Source organism: Coffea eugenioides, chromosome 9 (genome assembly GCF_003713205.1).
Source record: "Coffea eugenioides isolate CCC68of chromosome 9, Ceug_1.0, whole genome shotgun sequence".
NCBI classification, from domain to species: Eukaryota; Viridiplantae; Streptophyta; class Magnoliopsida; order Gentianales; family Rubiaceae; genus Coffea; species Coffea eugenioides.
The window spans coordinates 31,714,101-31,737,563 of NC_040043.1; the positions used below are offsets into that span (position 1 = coordinate 31,714,101).

The 23,463-nt window shown below is 33.9% G+C and overlaps 1 protein-coding gene across 1 annotated transcript; it reads left to right on the plus strand.

Moving 5' to 3' along the window:
- Positions 1–21,299: 21,299 nt before the first annotated feature.
- LOC113782426 (cleavage stimulating factor 64-like) lies at positions 21,300–22,286 on the plus strand. The gene has a single exon (XM_027328319.1). It carries the CDS (start codon positions 21,300–21,302, stop codon positions 22,284–22,286), a length of 987 nt encoding a protein of 328 aa, XP_027184120.1.
- The last annotated feature ends 1,177 nt before the right edge of the window (positions 22,287–23,463 follow it).

Sequence of the window (23,463 nt, forward strand, 5' to 3'; positions counted from 1 at the left end):
TGGAAACCATTCAAGGCAAGGCTGCCTTTTTTTTTTCCTTCTTTCTTCTTTTTTTTTGTTTTTCTAACTTGCCAATTCAAGAAAATAAGGTAACCGTACTTCAAGATTCAAGAGGATGATTTTTAGGATTTTCAAAGTATCAAGATTTTTTTTTTTCAAGAACCCACATGTAATCCAAGAACTTCAAGAAATTACCAAACTAACTACAAGAAACAAACACAAGGTAAAAAAAAATCTGATGAACAGTACTGCTACAGTCATGAACAGTATCGATGAATAGTACCGCCGTGAACAGTTCGAATATTTTTTTTTTTTTTTTGCTTTTGACGACTCAACACAAGATTATGACTTCACTTGGAAGAAATTTAATGGGAGTTAAACCCTTGAAAAACCTGTTTTCAAGAACGTAATCATACCAAAAAATTTCAACCTCGATCAATCACAGGATAGGTTAGACTCAAGTGATAAAATCAAGAAAACAAGAATCAAAATTTATTTTTTTGTTTCTTTTAAATCAAAAGGTGGCTAGGGTTTTGGTAGAAAATAAATAAAAAAAAGAAAAGAAAAGGATATTAACCTGAATCAAGAACCGAAACTCTGATACCAAATGATATGAACTCGACCCAACAAGAACCTGTCTTGAAGAACCGAATCGATCAGGCAGCGGAAGGATCTATCTTGACCAGGTTATGGAACAATAACTACCTTGTTAGACCTAAAGAGAACCCGTCTCTAGAAATCTAGTGGATTGGTTATTGACTTGAAAGAGCAAGATGATGTGATCATCTTGCCTTGAATACCACAAGTATCCAAGTTAAATACTTGATACAGTTCAAGAAGAAACTCAAGTTCCATCAAGGAACTCCATAAAAGGAGACAACTCTCTTTTTATTAATTCATCTTCAATATCATATATCCGAATAGTTAAATAAAATTGACTATTTATAACCTTATAAGACTCAAAACCCTAATCTAAATTGGAAACAATACAAGTTTCCTTATTTGACTTGACACAACTTCCTAAATAAATTTGGAAGTAATTAACTACTTTCCTAAAACTCTAATTCAATTAGAATAGGAAACTAACTGACTCAATTGGCTTAACTATGGTCAACATGACCTTAACCTTTATTTCCCTTAATAACTCAAGACTAACTAACAAGAATTGTTGGAAACTTACTTAAATAAATAACAAGAAATAAGCATGACAAATCTTCAATGATTCTTGAACCTGATTGCACCATCAACCATCAATTGAATTTTCTTGAATTTGAAGGGAATCCAAATCTTCATGTTCTCATCACACCTAAGTTCTGAATGGCTAAACCACGATATTTTGTCTTGGCTACTTTTAGGGTTTGACGGTGAATACAAGAACTACCCAGGGACAAACGTTTAGCATTGCTCTACTTTGAAACGGTGAGTGTACCACTTGCATGACTTGTTACTTAAGTGAGCTACTTTGTGACTGAGATTTATGATTTGTATGACTGTGATTTTATTTAATTTGAGCTGGATGAGTGTGTATTTTACCATACTCAGTCCTACTAGACTATTTGACTGTTCAAGTGTTCATTTGAAATATGTTATTTATGGATGAATTTGACGTCATTTAGAACTTAGTATCCAACGACCACACTATAAATTTAGGTTGAAACCTCATTAGTAGTTAATTGAATCGAGCCAGCAAGGGATTGGTCAAGGTAGATTGATGGGTTATGAGGAAAACTATCACTGATTCACTGAGCACTTACTGGATTCTTTTGATATTTGATATAGTCGAGTATTACCACCATTATTTCTATTTGGTGTTTGGGCCAGGTAAAGGGTAGATTGGTGGACGAAAATTGGTGTAAAGTGGAGATCTACGGTCAATATTCCTACTTCTCTAAATGTTGATGGAGTGTTAACAGACTTGGATCAAGCTAATGTGACTGGAAATTTGGCCCCTGAGAGCCAATTATATTCTTTTACTTGTATTACTCAGTGTTAGTTGTGGTGTTTACTTATCTCCCTAATTGGTGTTTATACTTGATAGTTTAAAGTTCGAACTATGTGATTTTTGATTGCATGACCCTGTGGTACCTCATTGGGCGAAAGCTCATTCCGTTATCCTTATTTTCCTTTCAGGGGCGAAGAATTGGGCTAGTGATTTTGAGAAAGAGTTGAGTTAGGTTTAGACCTTAGGCATTTGTTTAAGTTCTTCTGTATTAGTAAACCTTATATGTATTTCTATAAGATTGAATGCTTTGACTTGTACTTTAAACTTGAATTGTATATAACTTTGGGTTGCGGTGTTTTGAAATTATGTTGTTCGTTTTAATACTTATTGAAAATTTTGGATTAGTTAGTCTTGACGAAAGTTAGGCAGGCAGTTCGCTAACCCTTGGGATGACCCCTAAGGGAAGGTGGGGCTATCACAAGATGTTGGATCATATATTTGTACTGGGGATGTTGCTCTATAGGTTTGGAGTAGGTTTGACTTGCATGTTGATGAATCTTCTTCTATTTTTACAGTTTAGTATATGATTACTTCATGGTGGTTTAGGTCAGCACCCAACTCTTTTTGGCATTTGTGTATTGAGTTCCCTAATTTGTTAGGAGTTATGGAAAGCAAGAAACTGTGCTATTTTTGAAGGAATTCTTTTAGGTGGAAGAGTTGGGGTGAAGGTGTCATTTGGATCCGACAAGATTGTAATGACCAAAAATAATATATTTGTGGGTAAAGGCTATTGTAACCAATGACTCTTTGTACTTAACATTTCAAATGTGATCAATGAAAATGCATCTTCTTCTACTTGTATGGTTGATTCAATTTCTTTATGACATGCTAGATTAGGACATGTTAATGTTAGCTACATAAAGAAAATGCAATCACTAGGGTTACTTTCTGGTGTTAATAATAACGACATGAAAAAGTGAAATATGTATAAAAACTAAGATAATAAATAAAAGTTGTATAATTGTCCAAAAAGAAACTGAATTATTAAATTTAATTCACACAAACTTAGGTGATTTAAAACAAACAATGACTAGAGGTGGTAACCAATATTATGTTACTTTTACAGATGATTATTCTCGATATACCAAACTATACTTACTTAGAAATAAAGATGATACTCATAATGCCTTTTTATCTTATAAGTGTGAAGTAGAAAATCAATTTAATAAGAAAATAAAAAGAATTAGATCTAAAAGATAGGGTGAATATCTAGATTTAGATAAATTTTGTGAACATGAAGGCATAATATATGAAATAACACCTCCTTATTCACCAGAATCTAATGGAGTAGCTAAACGAAAAAATAGGACATTAAAAGAAATGATGAATTCTATATTAGTTAATTCTCATGTTCCTGATAATTTGTGGGGAGAAGCTATATTATCTGCATGTCACCTATCAAAATAGGATTTCATATTAAAAAATTGGCAAAATATCTTATGAGTTATGAAAAAATTATAATCAAATTAAAAAAATCTAAGCGTATGGGGATGTCTTGCTAAAGTATTGTTACCTAAATCTAAGAAAAGAAAGTTAGTTTCTAAAACTTCTAATTGTATATTTATTGGATATGTTGAACATAGTGTTGCATATAGGTTTCTTAATTTAAGAAGTGATGTACTTGATTGTAATACAATTATTAAGACAAAGAATGTTGAGTTTGTTTAACTTATTTTTTCACTGTCTAATAAAATATCTCATGTATCTGTTGAAATAAATAGAGAAATAACCTCTAATAAGGAAAGGAGTAAAAGTTCGAGAAAAGAATTTTCTTATGGAAATGATTTTCAAACTTTTCTTGTTGATAATGATCCTTTTACTTAAAATTTATTAGTTGCAAATGGATTTTTTTAAAAAAAAAATATGATTCTGATGGCTCTATAGAGAAATACAAAGCTCATTTTGTAGGAAAAAGATTTTCACAAAAATGAAATATTGGCTATTTTGACACATTTGCACCAATAACAAGAATTTCTTCCATTCGTATTTTATTTACTCTGGCTTCTATCCATAACTTTTTGTCCATCAGATGGATATTAAAATAGCCCTTTTAAATGGTGGTTTAGAAAAATAAATTTATATGACTCAACTTGAAGGTTATGTTGTATCTGGACAAGAAAATAAATTTGTAAATTAACTAAATCTCTTTATGGTTTAAAACAAGCTCCTAAACACAGGTATAGCACATTGACCAAGTTTTGATAAGAGAAGGATTTTCATTTGTAGAAGTGGATAAATATATATATATATACACTAAAGTTATAAATGATCAGTATGTGATAATTATCTTATATGTGGATGACATGCTTATATTTGATACAAGTTTAGATATTATTAGTAGTACTAATTTTTTTCTATCTTCTAATTTGATATGAAAATTTTGGGTGAAGCAAAAATGATATTGGGCATTAAAATCATAAGGAAAGATTCTAGTATAATGTTGTCATAAGAACATATAAAGAGAGAATTCTTAAAAAGTTTGAAATTTTTGAAGTGACACCTGTGAGCACCCATTATGATGCTAACACTCAATTAAAGAAAAATAATGGTGATCCAATTGCTCAGTCTAAATATGCTCAGATTATTGGGAGTCTGATACATTGGATAAATTTCACAAGACCTAATATAACTTATACTGCGTGTAGATTGAGTAGATATATTCCCAATCCCAATCGTGAGCATTGATTTGTATTAGTCAAACTAATGAAATATTTGAGAGGTACCATAAATTATGGTATCTTGTATTGTAGATTTTCTACTGTATTAGAGCGGTATAGTGATGCTAAATGGATCTCTGATTCAAATGAGACAAAATCTACTAGTAGTTATGTGTTCACCCTTGGGGTAGGGCAATAGCATGGAAATCAGTTAAGCAGACATTGCTAAATCAACTATGGAATCAGAGTTTATAGCTCTAGAATTGGCTGGTTCTGAGGCCGATTAGTTAAGAAATTTTTTAGCCAATATTCCTTCAACTAAGGATCCGTTGCCTCCTATGTCCATACATTGTGATTGTCAAGTAGCAATTGCTATTGCTATAAACAAGTCCCATAATTATAAAGTCGACACCAGAAATTGAGACATGATGTCGTAAAGTAGCTGCTTAGAGATGGAATAATTTCATTGGTTTTATGAAGTCAGAGTTGATCTTAGTTGATCTTCTGAGTGAACCTGTAGGGCGAAATTAATTCTTCAAATTACAACGGAAATGGGACTAAGACCAACAAGTTGTCAATAAAGATGGCAACCCAACGTATGTGATTGGATCCTATGAAATAGATTCGTATGAGTAATAACAAGTAAATATTAACTGTAAAGCAATTCGAATTTAAGTCCTTTCCAAGGTAAGTGCTTTGACTGCTAGTAACTATGAGATTGAGTTCAAAACTATTAATGAATTCATAGTCCTTTAGATGGTGTATTTAAGCAGTGTACACTTGATGAATTCATCTATATGAGAGTGGAGTGGGACCGCTCTTATAAGATTTTTGGCTGAATTTTTAGAGATCACATGAATAACGAAGTAGGCGCATGGCCTAAAAGCGTAAAATCGTGTTGAATAGCAAATAGTGGGTTGTTTAAACCAGGAAGGTAGGGAATGATATAATTGCTACAGTCATCTCTCAAGTCAACATTGTAGCCAATAAAATCTCTACCATACATCAAGAATTATTGGTTCATAAAATTTCATATTTCATCGATAATTATGTGAGTCATGTTTTGTCAATCTAAGTAGCGTTCATAGTCCATAAAGGCACCAAACTAATTACATTACACCCAAAACAAATCCAGTAGATTATTTTGAAATAGGAAGGAGATTGTTGTAAATAAAGCAGTATTTCAAAAAGATTTTGTCTCACATTGAAAAGCCAAAGAGACTTCCCATCATTTTATAATGCTTAGTTTCTTATTGGACTTGTGTTAAATTGGTAACTAGTGTGGGTTCACACACATGAGAGAAAGTTGAGTTGGATCTATTCAGTACAAACTGATGGATTAGCCCCCCTTGCGTGTGGGTTAAGCACAGCCCAAGTTAGTTTTATTGTTGTTATATTTTGGAAGAAGTAAATTTTATTTTTACATTTATAAATCAGGATTTGACTATTTCCACCACTCTTAACAACATTCTTTGAAGTTCTGTTACAAAACAATCAGGGACAAGATTTTTATGTTACAGAAAGTTTTATCCCGTATCCTTTCCTTTCTCCAACGTATTCTTTTTTATACCTATAAATCCCAGGTGCTCTTAGTTTGGAAAGTTACTGAGACCTTACAATAGAATTTTCTTGGCAGCTCACTTTCTCTCCTTCTTTCTCTCTATTTTCTTTTCTCCTCTCTAGTGGATTTATAGAACGATTGCTAGTTTTGTTCCTTCTTGTTTATTAGAAGAAGGCTTATTTAATCCTAAAAAAATATTTCAATTTCCTAAAATAGTTTTTTAGGATAGTACTATTAAGTTTGAGGACCTGAAAGTCATTTTTACATTTTTATTTATGTATATATTTTATTTTATTTTATCTAATTATTTATTGATTTATTTTATTTTATTTTTGTATTATTTGCCTTAAATTCTTGATTGCTTTAATGGTTAAGTCATGATTTTTATCCTTTTACCTTATTTAATTTGGTGCATGTTGAGTTTCGTAGTGTGTTATGCGAGTGTGACCAACTAGTAAGGTGTGTACAATAATTTTGGTGGATACGAAAGAGTTTTGTGCAAGGGAAATTATGTGACAAGAAGTGTTAAGAGTTAATTGGAGTACTAGATATATTGGTGATTAGAGACAAATAGAGAGACAAATGGATAGACATTAATCCTTGAGAGGCCAAGTGTCGATCATCTAATAACCTTTGACCAAGACAAGTCTCGTATTTATCAAAGTTTCCTTTTCATTTCATCACCAAAACAAGCTTTCTTTTCTTCCTCTTGTGGCCGACTTTGAGAGAGAGAAAGGGAGAGAAAAAAACTCAAGTTCTAGCCTTGATCTCATGCTTGATTTGTGAGAAATCCAAAGATACACCCTAATCTACTCCGAAGATCTTTGAAGTAAATACGAAAGGAAGCTTTTGCTTAAACTCTTGGTGGAAGGAAGATTTTGATTTGCTCTCCAACTTAGGTTTTTGAGGTAATTCGCTAGGAAACCTCTCTTTCTTCTCTTAACTTTAGGTATATTCAATATATGAAGTTATAGAGGCTAAAGGAAGTACTTATATGGAGAATTTATGGTTTTTCTAGATTATGTTACAATTTCCAGCTTTGGTACATGATATATGCAGTTTGGTTAAGAGATTTATATATGTGAAATTTTTGATGATTCCTTTGCCTAGAACATGTACCTTACACCCTATGACATGTTATCTTGATTGATAGTGGATTTGTCATAAAAATAGGGTTGAAAATTTGAAGGGTTAACTAGAGGAACTTGGGGTTATATTGCTGCAATTTCTTTCTTGGTTGGTCACGTGAAAGAGTGAGAATTGAGGTATAAGTTTAGGGTGATTTTGATCTACCTTTGCTTGATTACTTGAGAAACCCTTGATTTTCACATATAGGTTGGATTTGAACAAAAACAAAGTGAATTAAGAGAAGGAAAATAGTGTTTGCCCCAAAATGTTTTACAGTTGGAAATTTTCAACTTTGAACCTCAAGACTCTTGTTACTTTTCTTCAAAATTCTTGCCTATACTTAACATAGCTTTGCTCCATATTATGTTTGAGGCATTGAGCTACCATATACGTGGTTTTTCCTTGATTTTCACAAGTAAAATTTATGATTTGTCAAAACTATGTTGGGAGTATATATATGGTGTCCAAGTGGATGTTTGATGACTTCATGCTATACGATATATGATCGCAGGATTCGAGAGTGGCCAGGAGGCAAATCTTGCACTTGACGGTGATAGACCTTGATCAGTTGGTGAGTGTTCTAATGGCATATTAGAACTTGTAGCTTGATTGACGTGTGATCTTGATGAGATTGTGAATACTTGAACTTCTATCTTGCAATGATTGATTAATTGACTACTTTTGGCTTGTTAAACTTGTTTGAGTTGATATTGACCGAACGAGTATATACTTTATCGTACTTGCCCTAACTTGATACTGTTACAAGTGAAATGATATTCATATGCTTAACTTGAAAGTTGGATAGGTATGTTATCCCACCAATTATATGAAGTGGTTGGGATCCCAAACCCCATTGGCTAGTCAGTCGAACTGAGCCAGTAAGGGCTTGGTCGAGTATATCGATGAATCATGGGTAGGTGTTTATCCTTTATCACACTTGATACGGTATACTCGAGTATTACCATCTAGTGTTCTTGGAAAGTTCAGGCCCGGTAGGGGGTAGATCAGTAGATGCAGACTGGAGTTAAGCAGTGACCTACAGATATTGCTTATTACTATATTTCTAAGGTTGACGGAGTGTCAACGAATTCGAGACAAGCTGCCAGCGAATTGGTTCACTTGAGCAAAATTATATCCTTTTACTTGAAAGTGTTACTTGTTATTTTCTTGTCTTGTTAATGATGTGCCTTGTTGGTGTTTACTTTCTTCGTGATTTGGATCTTTTACCACTTTACTTGCATGTTTTCTTAGAACCTCATTGGGCAATAGCTCATTCTGTTAGTTTGTTTTCCTTACAGGGGGTGAGAATGTGGGCGTGTGAGTTGGAAAAAAGCTGGAGTTTTGTCTAGGTCCTTTGCTAATCATCCTAGTGTACTTCTTAGCTTTGTTGGTTTCGACTTGAGTTTGAATCTTTTGTTACCTTCTGGATCTGTAGCTATTTGATGCCAATGAATGTATGTATATATTTAAGTTTAGATATTGTTACTGTTCTTGTTATTGAGGTTGTTACTATTGTAGCTTAAAGTTGGATGTGAGTGAGTACTGACGAGAGTTGGGCAGGTGGTGTGCCAAACCCTGGGGTATGCCCTAAAAGATGTGGAGTCGTCACATTAAGCACAATTCAAGCTTCCTCAAATTACGTCTACAGTTTTGTTAGCATTGTTTGGACACCTTTTCTGTGAGGACTCATGTTTTATTTCTTAAAATAGTTATTTTATAATTATTTGCCCTAGTGTTAGTTAATTATATTTTAGTTGCATGAATTTCTTTTAAATTTCGCTTTATCACGCGCGAGTCGAAAGTTCGCGCATTTTGCATCGGAGCGACTAAGTAGAGATTTGAGAAATTAATACTAAACTCGTAAGAGTGAGTAATTATAGTGTTAAAGGAATTACATTGGAGGATTAGTGCATGAGTGTATCAAATAAGAGAGAAAGTGGTAGTGCACGACACTATTTCGACAACTATTCAAAGTTAACTTTTGGCAAGCTTATTAGTTCCTTTTCTCTCCAATCTTCCAACACAAGCCAAACACACAAAAACCTCTCTCTCTCTCCTCTTGGTCGGCCAAAACTCCAAGGAAGACAAGGAGGAAGAAAGCTTCACTTTTCTTGCTCCAATCTTGCTCCATTTCTTCATCCAACTTCCACACCTCTTGGAAATCAACTCTAGCTTGAAGAAAGGCAACATCTTGTGGAGTTTCTTGGAGAATTTTTGGTGAAAAAATCTGGTTTCATCTAGGGTTTAGGAGGTAACCTTTCATCTCCGTTAATCTTTTCATTTATTCAAAGATTAGTGGTTAGTTTCATGGGTTTACAACCCTAAGCAAGAAAATAGGTTAGAGGACTTGAGGAAACAATTTATTTCGCTTTAAATCATAGGCTAGTGGACTTGATGAGACCTCCAAGTTGCTGACTTGAGGCTTGATTGTTTGGTTGTGGTTGTTTATGTGATATATAGCTTGATTACGATTAGAAAGTGGAGAGAAATCGAAGGAAAACTTGGAAAGGAAGCTGGCCGAAAATTCTGTCCATGATGTCCTGTCTTTATTTCAAAATTTTGATGCTGGGTTGGCTGTGAAATTGATGGATATATGTTGTATATTGTGTGTACAAAGTGCCTTTCAAAGATTGTATCGAATGGTTGCACAAAACTTGAGTTTTGATAAAGATTCAAATCTGAAAAAATGTATAGCAGGGTACCGGGACAGTGGTCTTTTATCCGAACATAACTTTTTGTACAAAAGTCAAAATTGAGTGCCATTAGTGGAATTCAAAACTAGACATTCATAGCTTTCCAACGGTATAAAAATCCCCTGCTAGTTCATTTTGAGTGATCTGTAATGGTCAGCAAAGTCGGTTGTTCTGTTTTGACTGGCTATTTGAATGAAATTGGGAAGCTGTATCTTGTGGCTCGATTTTGTGCCTCTTGTGAAAAGATTTTCAAAATGATGTCTTCTGATAAATTGTATCATTTTGAACCTAATTTCCAATACCATCAACCATTCTCAATTTGGAGTTTTATAGAGTTAGATATGGTTTAATTTCGAAAATGCGACAAAGCTGGAAACTGGAAATTGGAAACTTTTCCCTTCCTTGCTAACCGAATGGTCAAGTCTGTTTTGGGATGTTATATTTCAAAAATTTTAGTGTCATTTAACCATCAATTACTTATTAAATAGTTCTAGAATCTTGGTTTCAAAAATGGAGCGAATTGGGGCTGATTTCGTAGGACAAAACTTTTGGAAAAGAAAAAGGAATAGGATGGTAGATTCACTTTGAAAGATTTCACGAACTTTGGTCATTTTGTCAACTACCTTCTCGTGCGAATTTTTATCTAACTTTTGATAGAGAGGTAGTCCATATATTTAGGTTTAATTTTACCAAATTTGGCATAATTTCAATACCATTTCGATATCCAAATGATGCCCCAAAGATTGCTCTTCAAATCTGGAAATTCACTGTTCATATAGTGAAATCAACCAACTTTAAGCTATTATATCTTGTTTCTCAAAACTCCGAATTTAGTTCCATTTGTTGTATTTGAAACTTTGTTTAGGACTATTATTGTGTTATAAATTTCAGAGACTGATTTACTTTCTGTGAATTTTGCCGAACTTCCAAATATCGCCGAAAACCAAGACTGGTTCTGTCTTACCTTCTTCAATCAGTAACTTTGAGCTGAAATATGAAGGCTCTCCGTTTAGAATCTTAGAAAAGTATCTTCTAGGAACTTTTAATACTTTGAATCTAGTTTCCAAAGGTATAAATTTTTCCATTTTTGGACATACGAAACTCCAAATCTAATTTTACCAAGTTTGTCGCGCAAAGCTGAAATTTTCTGATTTCTTAAGAGTTGAACTTTTAAGAACTTGTCACATTCTTTTGATATTGATAGTTTATTTTAAAACTGATTTCATGGAAGATACAAGTTTCCTTGATGACTTTAAATCCTCACTTTTGGATCTTGAATTTCATTAGAGTGAAGTTCTTTTAAGACATTGTTTTAATTTTAAGCATGTATACATTCTTCCTTAATTGATAAGGAGTTGTGAATGTATGAGAGTGATTGTTGGTCATTTTTCTTCAGGCACTCAAGAGGGTCTTGAGGAGAATCTCGGGGCGAACAATTAAAGACTTTACTTGCTCACTTACCTTGATTTGATGAGTGTCAAGTGCATGATTTGTTGTCTAATACTTGCAATACTTCTTGTTAAATATGTGAATTGTACTTGTCGAGATGAGTGTGTACTTTATCGTACTCGCTCTCTTTTACTTGATTTGATAATAGACTTGCTCATACTTGAAATTATACTTGTGTTTGACTTTTATTGATTGGAGTAAATCTTATCGACTTATATTTGAAATTGTTGATTGGAGCGTTGTCTCGTCAACCATTCTTACTTGTGGGGGATGCCTAACGTCATTGGCTAACTTTGCGAATCGAGCCAGCATGGGATTGGTCGAAAAACTTAGTAAACCATGAGCAAACATGAAGCTTGATCTATTGGAGAGATCTTGTTGGATATACTCGCGTAGTATTGCCATGATATACTCGAGTAATATCAAAATCTTGACGAGCAGGCCCGATGTAGGGGGTGAAACGGTGAACGGGATCTGGAGAAAGTGGAGTTTCTACGAATTCGATACTTACTTGGTTGACGGAGTGTCAACATGAAATTTGATCAAGACCTTGACCTTACTACGTGGAATTTAGCTCCTGAGAGCTACAGTATCCTTGAATTGTTTCTACTTACTTTTCCTACTTGAAATGTTAATTACTCAAATTTTATAGTTTTACTTACTGTATAAATGTTATTGTTACTTGGACTATGTGTTTGCATGTGTGTTTCTTGGCCTCACTGAGTGTTCGCTCACCCCATTAGTTTGTTTTCCTTAACAGGAGTTCGAGGTGGATAGAATTTTGGAAGAAGCCGACTTGATTACTTTTGATTAGAATCTAGAAATGTAATTGATTAGTCGATTTCTAGTGATTGTATTTGTGGAAAGTTGATATACTTTTGGTGACTTATGATGTAAGATTTGAATGTTCCATTAAGGAAGCGACTTTTCTTCATTTCGACTTTTATTATTTTGGTCGTTATCCTTTAAGTTTAAACTTGACTTGTATCGAGTCCTGGCGAGAGTTGGGCAGGCGTTCCGCAGATACCCTTTGGTTCGCCTTAGGGAGAAGTGGGGGCGTCACATTTTCAACAATCTAAGAAACTATGGCTTCCAACAATGTCAACACATCTCAACCAACATCTGCATTAGTTGCAGTTGCATTGCCATTCGCCAAGCCTTTTCAGATGTCTCCAAAATTGAAGTTTTTGCTAATGAAAACTTCAAAAGATGGCAAGAACGTGTTCTCTTTTTTCTCGACATTCATGGAGTTGCCTATGCACTAACTCATACTCAACTTGTTCCAACTATAGATGCTAAGTTGCAAAAGCCATGGCAATATGCCAACAAGATATGTCGACATACTATTTTACAAACGCTTTCTAATGAATTGTTTCATGTGTACTCTAGTTGCAAGGAAGCCAAAACAATTTGGAAAGCTTTGATGACAAAGTTTACTACTAAATATGCAACCAAACAAAAATTTGTTGTAGGAAAATACTACTAGTGGCAGATGACAAATGACAAGGAAATGAAAGTTCAAATCATGGAGTACAAAATGCTACTTGAGGACTTGAGAAATGAAGACATAAACTTGCCCGAGAAGTTTGCTGCTGGCATATTGATTGAAAAGTTGCCCAAGTCATGGACTGACTGCAAAAATAACCTAAAACACAAGCAGAAGAAATACACCATTGAGGAACTCATGAAGCATATCCTCATTGAAGATTCCAATAGGAAAGAGTTGAGTGCTGCCAAAGCCAAGGAAATGACCCTCAAAGCAAATCTAGTACAAAACAACAATAACAGGTACATTAATAAGTCCCAGAATTACAAAGCCAATAATCTCAACTTTAAAAAGAAGAAAGGCAATTGCTATGTTTGTGGCAAACCAAGACACCATGCTGCTTAGTGTAGGCACAAAATAAAAGGTGACAAAGCAAATGCCTATCCTCCTAAGGTTAATTTAGCTGAAGGGGATTATATAATTGCTACAGTCATCTCTCAAGTCAATATTGCAGCCAATGTGAAAGAATGGGTAGTAGACTCTGGAGTTATTCGACACATATGTGCAAATGAGAAGCATTTTCCTCCTATACTCCAATAGGAGATGATGAGGAGGTGGTTACTTTGGAGACTCACGAACTGCTAAAGTTCTAGGTAAGAGCAAAGTGCTCTCGAAGCACACTTTGAGAAAAACTTTGGCCCTCAACAATGTGCTGCACGTGCCAAATATTCAGGTAAATTTGGTTTCTATAGCATTGCTAGGAAAAGTTGAGGTGAAAGTGTCATTTGAATCTAACAAGATTGTGATGACCAAAAATAATATATTTGTGGGCAAAAGCTATTGTAACCTGGGACTCTTTGTACTTAACATTTGTGAGGACCCGAAAATTTCTTTAGAATTTCCTTCCATTTTTGAAAAATTAATTTTTGGAGACTCACGAACTGCTAAAGTTCTAGGTAAGAGCAAAGTGCTCTCGAAGCACACTTTGAGAAAAACTTTGGCCCTCAACAATGTGCTGCACGTGCCAAATATTCAGGTAAATTTGGTTTCTATAGCATTGCTAGGAAAAGTTGAGGTGAAAGTGTCATTTGAATCTAACAAGATTGTGATGACCAAAAATAATATATTTGTGGGCAAAAGCTATTGTAACCTGGGACTCTTTGTACTTAACATTTGTGAGGACCCGAAAATTTCTTTAGAATTTCCTTCCATTTTTGAAAAATTAATTTATATTTTCTTCTGTATTTCTTTACTTGATTATTTAACTATTTACTAGCCCTAAATTTCATGGTGATTTCATTAGTTGAGTCAAGATTTTTATAATTTCCCTCTTATATTTTAGTGCATGATAAGTGTCTAGTACATTGAGATAGTGTAACCGACTGGTAACGTGTAAGTAATAAATTTGATAAATAAGGAGCTTTGTGCACCAAGAATTATGTGACATAAGGTGTTAAGAGTTAAGTGGAGAAACCCTAGATATCATGGGAATTAGAGACAAACAAAAGAGTTAGGAAAATAGACTTGAACCGACGTGCGCCGTTTGTCACCGGTGGAGGACACCACTTGACCAATACATTCTTTCCTTAATCTTCTTATTTTTCTTTCATTTTCCTTCCCCTAATATTATCCTAGGGTTGGCTGAAAAGTTTGACCAAAAAGAGAGGAACAGAAAAGAAAAGGAAAGGAAAAAATGGAAGGTGACAAGTGTTGATCATCCAAGCTATCTTTGACACAACTTTTCTTCCTTACTTATACTTTATTTCTCACCAAAGCTCACCAGATTTTTACAACTCAAGAGGGCCGAGAGAGAGAAGAGAAAAAGGGAGAAAACTTTCTTCATTTTCACTTTGATTCTTAGCCAAAAATTGTAGGAAACCAACCTCCAATCCAAAACCAATTCATAGGAAGTTGCTACAAGGAAGAAAGATGAGCTGGACTGGAGTTATTTTGGGAGAAAGCAAGCTGTATTTTGCTGCTTATCTTGAGAATTGAAGGTATTCTTGGTTGAGAGTTACTTTATCTCCTTAATCTTGCATTTGGTTGGAGTTTTGGCTTGTTTATAGTAGGTTTTATGGCTGATTTTGTGGTTTTGGGTTGTAGGCTGCCATTTCCAGCTCATGTTACTAATTTCTACCTTTGTATTATATTTTCAGCCATGATATGATAGTATTTAGCTTTGTTATGGACTTGTATGAAGATTTGTAACTTTATTGTGACTTTTTAATTTCCAAATAAGAATTTCCAGCCTTAGTTGCAAAGTTCCAGCCTTGGTAGAGAATTTTTCAGCTAAGGTATATGTTTATTATAGCTAGTTTTGTGGCTAAAATAAGTGCTCTATGTATCCTATACCTTGTGAATTTGATTTGGGGCTATCTTGTGGTGAGAATGAAGCCTTGAAAATGGCCAGAAATTAGGGAAAATAAGGGCAAATACTGCTGAAAATTTTTCCCACAGGAGATTTTGAGTAGTCTTGGGAAATCTATTATATCTTGGTGTAGAAAAATCCAAATTGAGTTCCGTTTATTGCATTCGAAACTACACTCATAGATCTTTTAACCGTTTAAAAATGAAGGGTTGGTTCAACTCCTATAAATACCAGCAAATTTACAAAGTTTCTTGAAAAATCATGATTGTTCTGTTTTGTACATAAGACAGCAGTGATTTTGAACTGAAAATTTGACTAATCTATGAGTTGAATTTCATGAAGATGTCTTCTAAAGTCTATTAGTACTTCGAGTCTATTTTCTAATGGTGTAAGTTTTGTAATTTTTCAACCTGCACAACTCAAGTTATACTTTTTCAAAGAATGTCGCCAAAGTTGGAAAATTTTGTCAAATGAATTGAGTGGAACTTGGAAAACTTTGAGAAAACTTTTCCAGGTCTTAAACTTTAATTGGTGTGATTTTGGATGGTTTTGTGGCGTTAAACAAGTGTACTTCATGGCCTTAGAATGCACTTGGACATTTTTCGATTGGCTTTCAAGTTTGTCTTTGAGTTTTATGTTTTGAGGGGGCAATTTCAGATAGGCGTACGGCTCATGATTAAAGCTAAAGTAAGCACCTTATTAACCTAAGTTTTGAATGATTGCACCATGACATCTTGTCTTGGTTACTTTTAGGATTTAACGGTGGGAACGAGCAAGACCCGGAGTCGAATGTTTAGCTTTGGTCTACTTTAAAATGTGAGTGTTCCTTGCATGTGTATGCTTTAAATGACTATGTGAAATGTTGTGAATGTTGCCGGAATGTTAAATACTTTCCAATGATTGGTAAATGGATTTTCGATGGGTGAATGTATACTTTATCACACTTGACCCAAATAAAAGTGAATTTTCAATGATTGAATGCTACTTGTGCATGAATGTAAGCCTTTTGGCTAAATTGGGCCCTTGTCCTTCATTGCCAGTCGAATCGAGCCAGAAGCAGACTCGGTTGGGCAACTGGTGACCCTGGAATAATGTTTGGTATACTCGAGTATTACCACAAAATTTGGTGGAGAACTGGCCAGTGAATTCAATGCAATGAAATCAATGAATGAATGACATGAACACTATAGGAGCTTTCACTTGCAAATGTTTTCTAATGTCGAAGGGATAAGGAAAACAGTTGGCGAATGAATGAATGAATGTCTTAAATGAATGGCTCTAAGTGAGCTTGTATCCTTTCAATGAATGAATGATTGATTCTTGAATGACTGTTTATTACTGTGCCAAGTGTGCAAAGTGCTAACTGTAAATGTTTTCGTGTATGCCTCTTTGATTGCTTGTTTGGGAATCTCACTAAACTTTTAACTCATCCCATTAGTTTGATTTCCTTACAGGGGTGGAGGCTGGAGCAAGTAGCCGTGAACTAGTGTATATAATCTCTCGCACTTGTACTTTTGTAGATGAGATGTATTTGAAATCTTTAGATATGTAATCCTATGTCTTACTCTTGGCTTGTAAATTAAGTTTGAATTATTGGTTGGAAATTGAACTTTTATATTAATTTCGAGGCTTGAACGGCTATTTCAAGAACGTTAGTGAGTGAGTTCTAGTGAGAGTTAGGCAGGCGGTCCGCCAAACCCTTGGGTATGCCCTAGGGGGAAGTGGAGTCGTCACAACATTTCAAATGTGATCAATGAAAATGCATCTTCTTCTACTTACATTATTGATTCAATTTCTTTATGGCATACTAGATTAGGACATGTTAATGTTAGCTACATAAAGAAAACGCAATCACTTGAGTTACTTTCTAGTGTTAATAATCATGACATGAAAAAATGTGAAATATGTGCAGAAACTAAAATAACAAAGAAAAGTTGTATAACTGTCCAAAGAGAAACTGAATTATTAAACTTAATTCACACAGACTTAGGTGATTTAAAACAATGATTAGAGATGGTAAAAGATATTATGTTACTTTTATAGATGATTATTCTAGATATACCAAATTGTATTTACTTAGAAATAAAGATGATACTCATAATAACTTTTTATCTTATAAGTGTGAAGTAGAAAATTAACTTAAAAAGAAAATAAAAAGAATTAGATCTGATAGAGGGGATAAATACTTAGTTTTAGATAAATTTTGTGAACATGAAGGTATAATACATAAAATAACATCTCCTTAATCACTAGAATCTAATGGCATAGTTAAAAGGAAAAATAGGACACTAAAAGAAATGATAAATTATGTGTTACTTAGTTCTCATGCTCTTGAAAATTTGTGAGGAGAAACTATACTATCGGCATGTCACCTACAAAATAGGATTCCATATAAATAAAACTAGCAAACACCTTAAAAGTACGAGGTGTCTTGCTAAAGTATTGTTACTTGAACATAAGAAAAGAAAGTTAGATTCTAAAACTTCTGATTGTTTGTTTATTGGATATATTGAATATAGTGCTGCATATAGGTTTCTTATTTTAAAAAGTGATCTGCTTGATTGAAATACAATATTGAGACAAAGAATGCTGAATTATTTGAACATATTTTTTCACTATGTAATAAAATTTTTCATGCACTTGTTGAAATAATTAGAGAAATAACCTCTAACAAGGAATTGAGAATGAGTAGAAGGCCAAGAAAAGAATTTTCTTATGGAAATGATTTTTGAACTTTTCTTGTTGATAATGATTCTTTAACTTATTCTGATGCTATTTTTTCTCCTGATTACAAGTTTTGGAAAGAAGCAATTAAATCTAAAATCGATTCTATTATGAAAAATAAAACTTGGACTTTGGTAGATTTACCCATTGGTGCAAAGTTTATTGGTTGCAAATGAATTTTTAAAAGAAAATATAATTATGATGGCTCTATAGAAAAATACAAAACAAATTTAGTAGCAAAAGGATTTTTGTGACAGCCCCACCTAACCCTAGGGCGTACCCAAGGGTTTGGCAGACCGCCTGCCCAACTCTCGCCAGGACTCAGTCAAATAACATGAAGATTTACAAATAGACCCTCAAAAGAAAATGAAATTATTACAACCAAAGAGTCGAACTTGCCAAAAATCAAACCAAACAAGTCGGTTAGACACCGATGCAGTGCTCACACTAGCAACTAACAAACTTAGAAGAAAACGAGGCTTTCCTCAATTCAACCTCTCATGATCTTATCCCTGTAAGGAAAACAAATGGCGTGGAATGAGCTAGAAACCCAGTGAGGTTCCAAGTAATTAAGTAGGTAAAATACGAGACAAGATAGCATTTTCAAACATCGATAAACAAGTCAACTTCAATGAATTGCATTTTAAAGTGAGGGTTCTCACAATTTTCACAAAAATGAAGTATTGACTATTTTGACACATTTGCACTAATAGCAAGAATTTCTTCCATTCTATTTTATTTGCTTTGGCTTCGATCCATAAACTTTTTGTTCATTGGATGGATGTTAAAACAGCATTTTTAAATGGTCATTTAGAAGAAGAAATTTATTTGACTCAACTTGAAGGTTATATTGTATCTGGACAAGAAAATATGATTTGTAAATTAATTAAATCTCTTTATGGTTTAAAACAAGTTCCTAAACAGTGGTAGAAAAAATTTGATCATGTTTTGATAAGGGAAGGATTTTCATCTGTAGAATAAAAAAGGATTAAAAAGGTATTTACTATCATCTAATTTTTAAATTTTGGCTCGAATGTAACTCTATAATGTTAGATATTTATTATATAGGTGTCTATTACAAACATGGTTTTTAATTAATTGGTTTCCTCTACTAAATGGAAAAAATTAATCTTCTATATACTGATAGTGTATAGATTTTCACCATTTGATGCATAATATATAATTCATTTTTAAATTTGAAAACCAAAATTTTACATATGTGTTATGTATCCAACTGTAATAATGCATACATTGTCAGTGTATATAAGGTTTACTCTAAATGGAATAGCTAATAGACAAATGAGAGGGACACTAAATTGGTAGACAAATGGGGGCTCATGACAATGGAGAATTGAAGTAGTCATTGAGAATAGTATAAATAGTATAATTAACATGGAATCACATTATTGATACATATAACTATCCTCTACAATGGTGGATAATGAATATTCACTAAATTCATCTGTTTAACTTATTCTTATAGCAAAATTTCTCTAATTTTTAAGACTATATCTATTTAGAATGAATAAAATCAGACACATTTGACAAAATAATTTAAAATTTTAAGTCAAACAATTTTGTTCAGTGATATGCAGAAAATGTATGAAAACACTAGTGTGACTATTTATTTAATAACCATCCTTTTGAGTTTAAATCTAGGAAGAAAATTAAGTTACTCAAGCACAATCAATTTCCAATAAAAATTTATGTCCCTAACAATAAAGAATAGGGTTAATTACATTTACCTCCCCTGAGGTTTGTTTATATTACCATATAAACCTTATAATTTGATCAAATTACAATTGCCCCCGTCAGTAATGATCCTTAAGCTCTGCTAACAGATGCGATGAATTGACAAAAAGTCCTTGTTCAAAAGATTTTAGAAGTACCAGTGCTTTTAGCCCAAAAAATAAAAAAGAAAGGATAACAGAGAAAGCTCCACTTAGGTCCCCAAATGCCAACTTTTCATTACTGACTTTCAAAATTTTTCTTCTCCTTGACCACTTGCTTCCTCTATCTCTTTGTCATTCATTCTTTTTTATCTCACCTCAATCTAAGTATCAGGAACAACAACAGTCACTAAGCCTTCTCTTTCTTTACCACTGGGGCCAAAAAAAAAAACCTTCCTTCTCTTCATAATTGTTTCCTTTAGAACCCTTGCCTCTCTCATCAACTAGATTTGATTTGGAGCTTGACATACATGATTTACATCTTCCAAGCTATTCTATTCCTTTATGTAGGAGATATTTAAAATTGTTAGGCCAATTTGAAACACAACAAACTTCAAGAAATTCCTTGCCTCCTAGAAAGCTAGGCCATTCATACTGAATCTTTTAAGTATCAACAAGTGACTGGGCAAGGAAGAAACTTTTCTTGGAGAATCGGGTTTCATTTTTCTTTTTAGCTGTTCAATGATAATTGAATTTTATAGTGTGAAAAGTAGGTCCAATTAATAGATACGATTTATCTTAAATGAAAATTTTGATAGTTTAAGCAATCATGGCTTGTCAGCAATGAGATTTGGGAATTCTTGTTTGGAAGGAAAGACAAGCGGAAGTCATCAAGTACGATCATTTACTTGAGGGTATTTTGGAACATTCAATTGTTTTTTTTTTTTTCGTTAACCTAGTCAACATTCACACGGTCAATGAAGATTGACTAAATGCAAGGACTTACTTGTTAAGGATTTGTTGATTTTGAGGGTCATTTGGTAGTATGGCCAAACCTCAAGGCCTGATCGGTAGTTTGGTCAAACCAAAGGGTGGTATATGCAATTAACCCTAAAGAATAATAATCCAAAATTTTAAATTAAATGCTACAGGAGCATGGACCTTATGTCGGTGTCTTCCCAAGAAAAAAGACTTTAGGTCGGTGAAAGAATTACTGCTGATATATAAAGTGGAGCTCGAATGAGGAAACTGGGAAATCGTATTGCTTTTGGGAAGAGGGAAATTTCTACAAATTTGGATAAGTCCGAACGAGAGCACTGGTTTTTCTTCTGCTTTTAAGCGATTCAAGAATCTCAGATTTTTCTCTAGGGTTTCACTAACCATTCATTCTATGCTAATTACTTCTTTAATTTCATTATTATTCAAGAATTCGAAGCCCAGATTTGGATCGGGACGGCAAAATAAAGGAAAGCACTAAAATTCGAGCCCTAATTTCGGTTCGTCGCAATAACAACAAATAAAGAAATTGCCATTGATTTCGATTGTTAACTGGATGTTGACAATGGCAGATTCTGCTAATCAGCGTTGTGTTGTATTTGTCGGGAATTTACCTTTTCACGCCAGTGAAGAAGAGGTAACAAAAAAGTGCGAGGAAGTTGGCCCTGTTGTTTCTTTTCGATTAATGCGTGATAAAGAAACTGGGAAACGAAAGGGATATGGATTTTGTGAGTACAGGGATGAAGAGACAGCAACGAGTGCAATTCGAAATCTTAATGGGGAAGATTTGGGAGGAAGAAAATTACGAGTTAATTTTGCAGATAATGATAAAAATTATGACAGAAATCGGAAAAATAGGAGTAACAATAATAATCAGGATCAGTTTGGATTTGGAAGTGACCCTTTGACAGAATATTTGGCTAAAATTCCTAGGGAAAAATTGATTGAGATTGTGTCTGATATGAAGAAATTGGCCGCAGAAAATAAGGAGCAAGCTCGTCAGCTTTTACATGCATGCCCTGCTTTGCCTAAAGCTATTTACCAAGTACAGGTGATGCTAGGAATTGTACCTCCTCAAATGGTGCAGATGCAGTTGCCAAACTCTGCTGCTGCTGCAATTCCTCAATTTGCTGCAGAAAGTAAAGGTTTGGATCAGTCCCAATTGCGTGTGGAGTCAATAGACTCTACACAATCTGGAACCAGTTTCTTGAATGATGATCATCCCTCCAAATGCGTAAAGTTGAACGATGGAAGGGCTGTATCTTCCTCCAGAGACGAAGGCTCTCAGGACAGTTTGTTGAATAATGTTCGTCCATTAGAGAGTGCAAAACTAAGTGGTGGAATGGCTGCATCTTCATCCACAGACGGAGGAGGATCAGCCTGTGATAGCATAGTTGGTAAGTTGCACATTTCAGCCGAGGAAGAATCTTATCTGTTGCAGCAAGTGAAGAATCTTACGCCTGAGCAAATTAGTTCGCTGCCTCCTGAACAGCAACAACAGGTGATTCAACTCCAGCAAATGCTAATTCAGCAGACGTACTCGGCGGCCTAATATTGATGCACAAACGGCCGTTTTTTTCCCTTCCCTGCTTGATCCTTCCTGAAGGGGCATAATCTTTCTTGAATCTGTTTGAAATTGTAAAATTTATTGTGTATTGATGAATTGGGATAATCTTTCTGAAGCATGAAAGTCCTGAAATTGATGTAATCATTGACAAAATTAGACAGCAAAAATTATGGTTTTTTTCAGTTCTGCATCCTTCTCTTCTGCTGTAGCTTCTTTCCAATATATATGAATACATATTTCCGTTGCATTTATAACTAACTGTCTTTTCTGGTTTGATTGTTTCTCTCATGTCTTCCAAATTCCTATCCCTTCAAATTATCCCAATTATTCATAACCAACAAGAATGATCTATTCCTTTCAATTACATTTTAACGATTGGATGCCTGATTCTTTTTTTTTTTTTTTGAGTCAACGGTGGAATTGATATAGATATTGGAAGAGTCTGAAGTATGGCCTTCTTTTATATAAAAATATAACATATCTTTTAAAGCATTGAGGGAATATATAGAACTATTGTTAAGGGCAGACCCAATGTGTGTGTAATTTAAAAATAATTAAATAAATTAATTTATACCAATTTTGTTCTTTACATAAAAAAAATTGATATAAATTTTTCATTAAAGAACTTTGGTTTATAATGTTACAGTAATTTGGTAGTTAGATTTGGGTTTGTTATGAGTAGTTATAATGGTAATATGGTTAGGTGATAACGAAAGAAAAATAAGTAATTACAAGAAAGTAGGAATTTCTCAAGGACAAGAAATTAAAATAATGATGGCGTAAATGTTTGGAATAGATATACTATCATTCTTTAGCAGTCTAACAACTGATCTTTCCTTCCCTTTAGACGTACTAATTAGTTGTCCGTGTAATTCGAGAATGAAATTTAGCAACCGGACACTTGCAAAGGGCTAATTGCTCATATTATTGTTCCAAAAAAAAATCGCAAGTATAAGGCTCTGACAAGGTTGTGATACAAACTATGGCTGCCGACTTAGTCAATCCGTTGCAAAAAAAAAAAAAATTTTTTTAATTACCCAGCAGCCCACATGCAACTTAAAAAAAAAAAAAAGATGCCGGCCTGTCATGCAAAGCGAAAAAAAAAAGGACTACAGCAATGTATCATATATTGGAGGCTTACAAACTCCATGATTACTTGTTT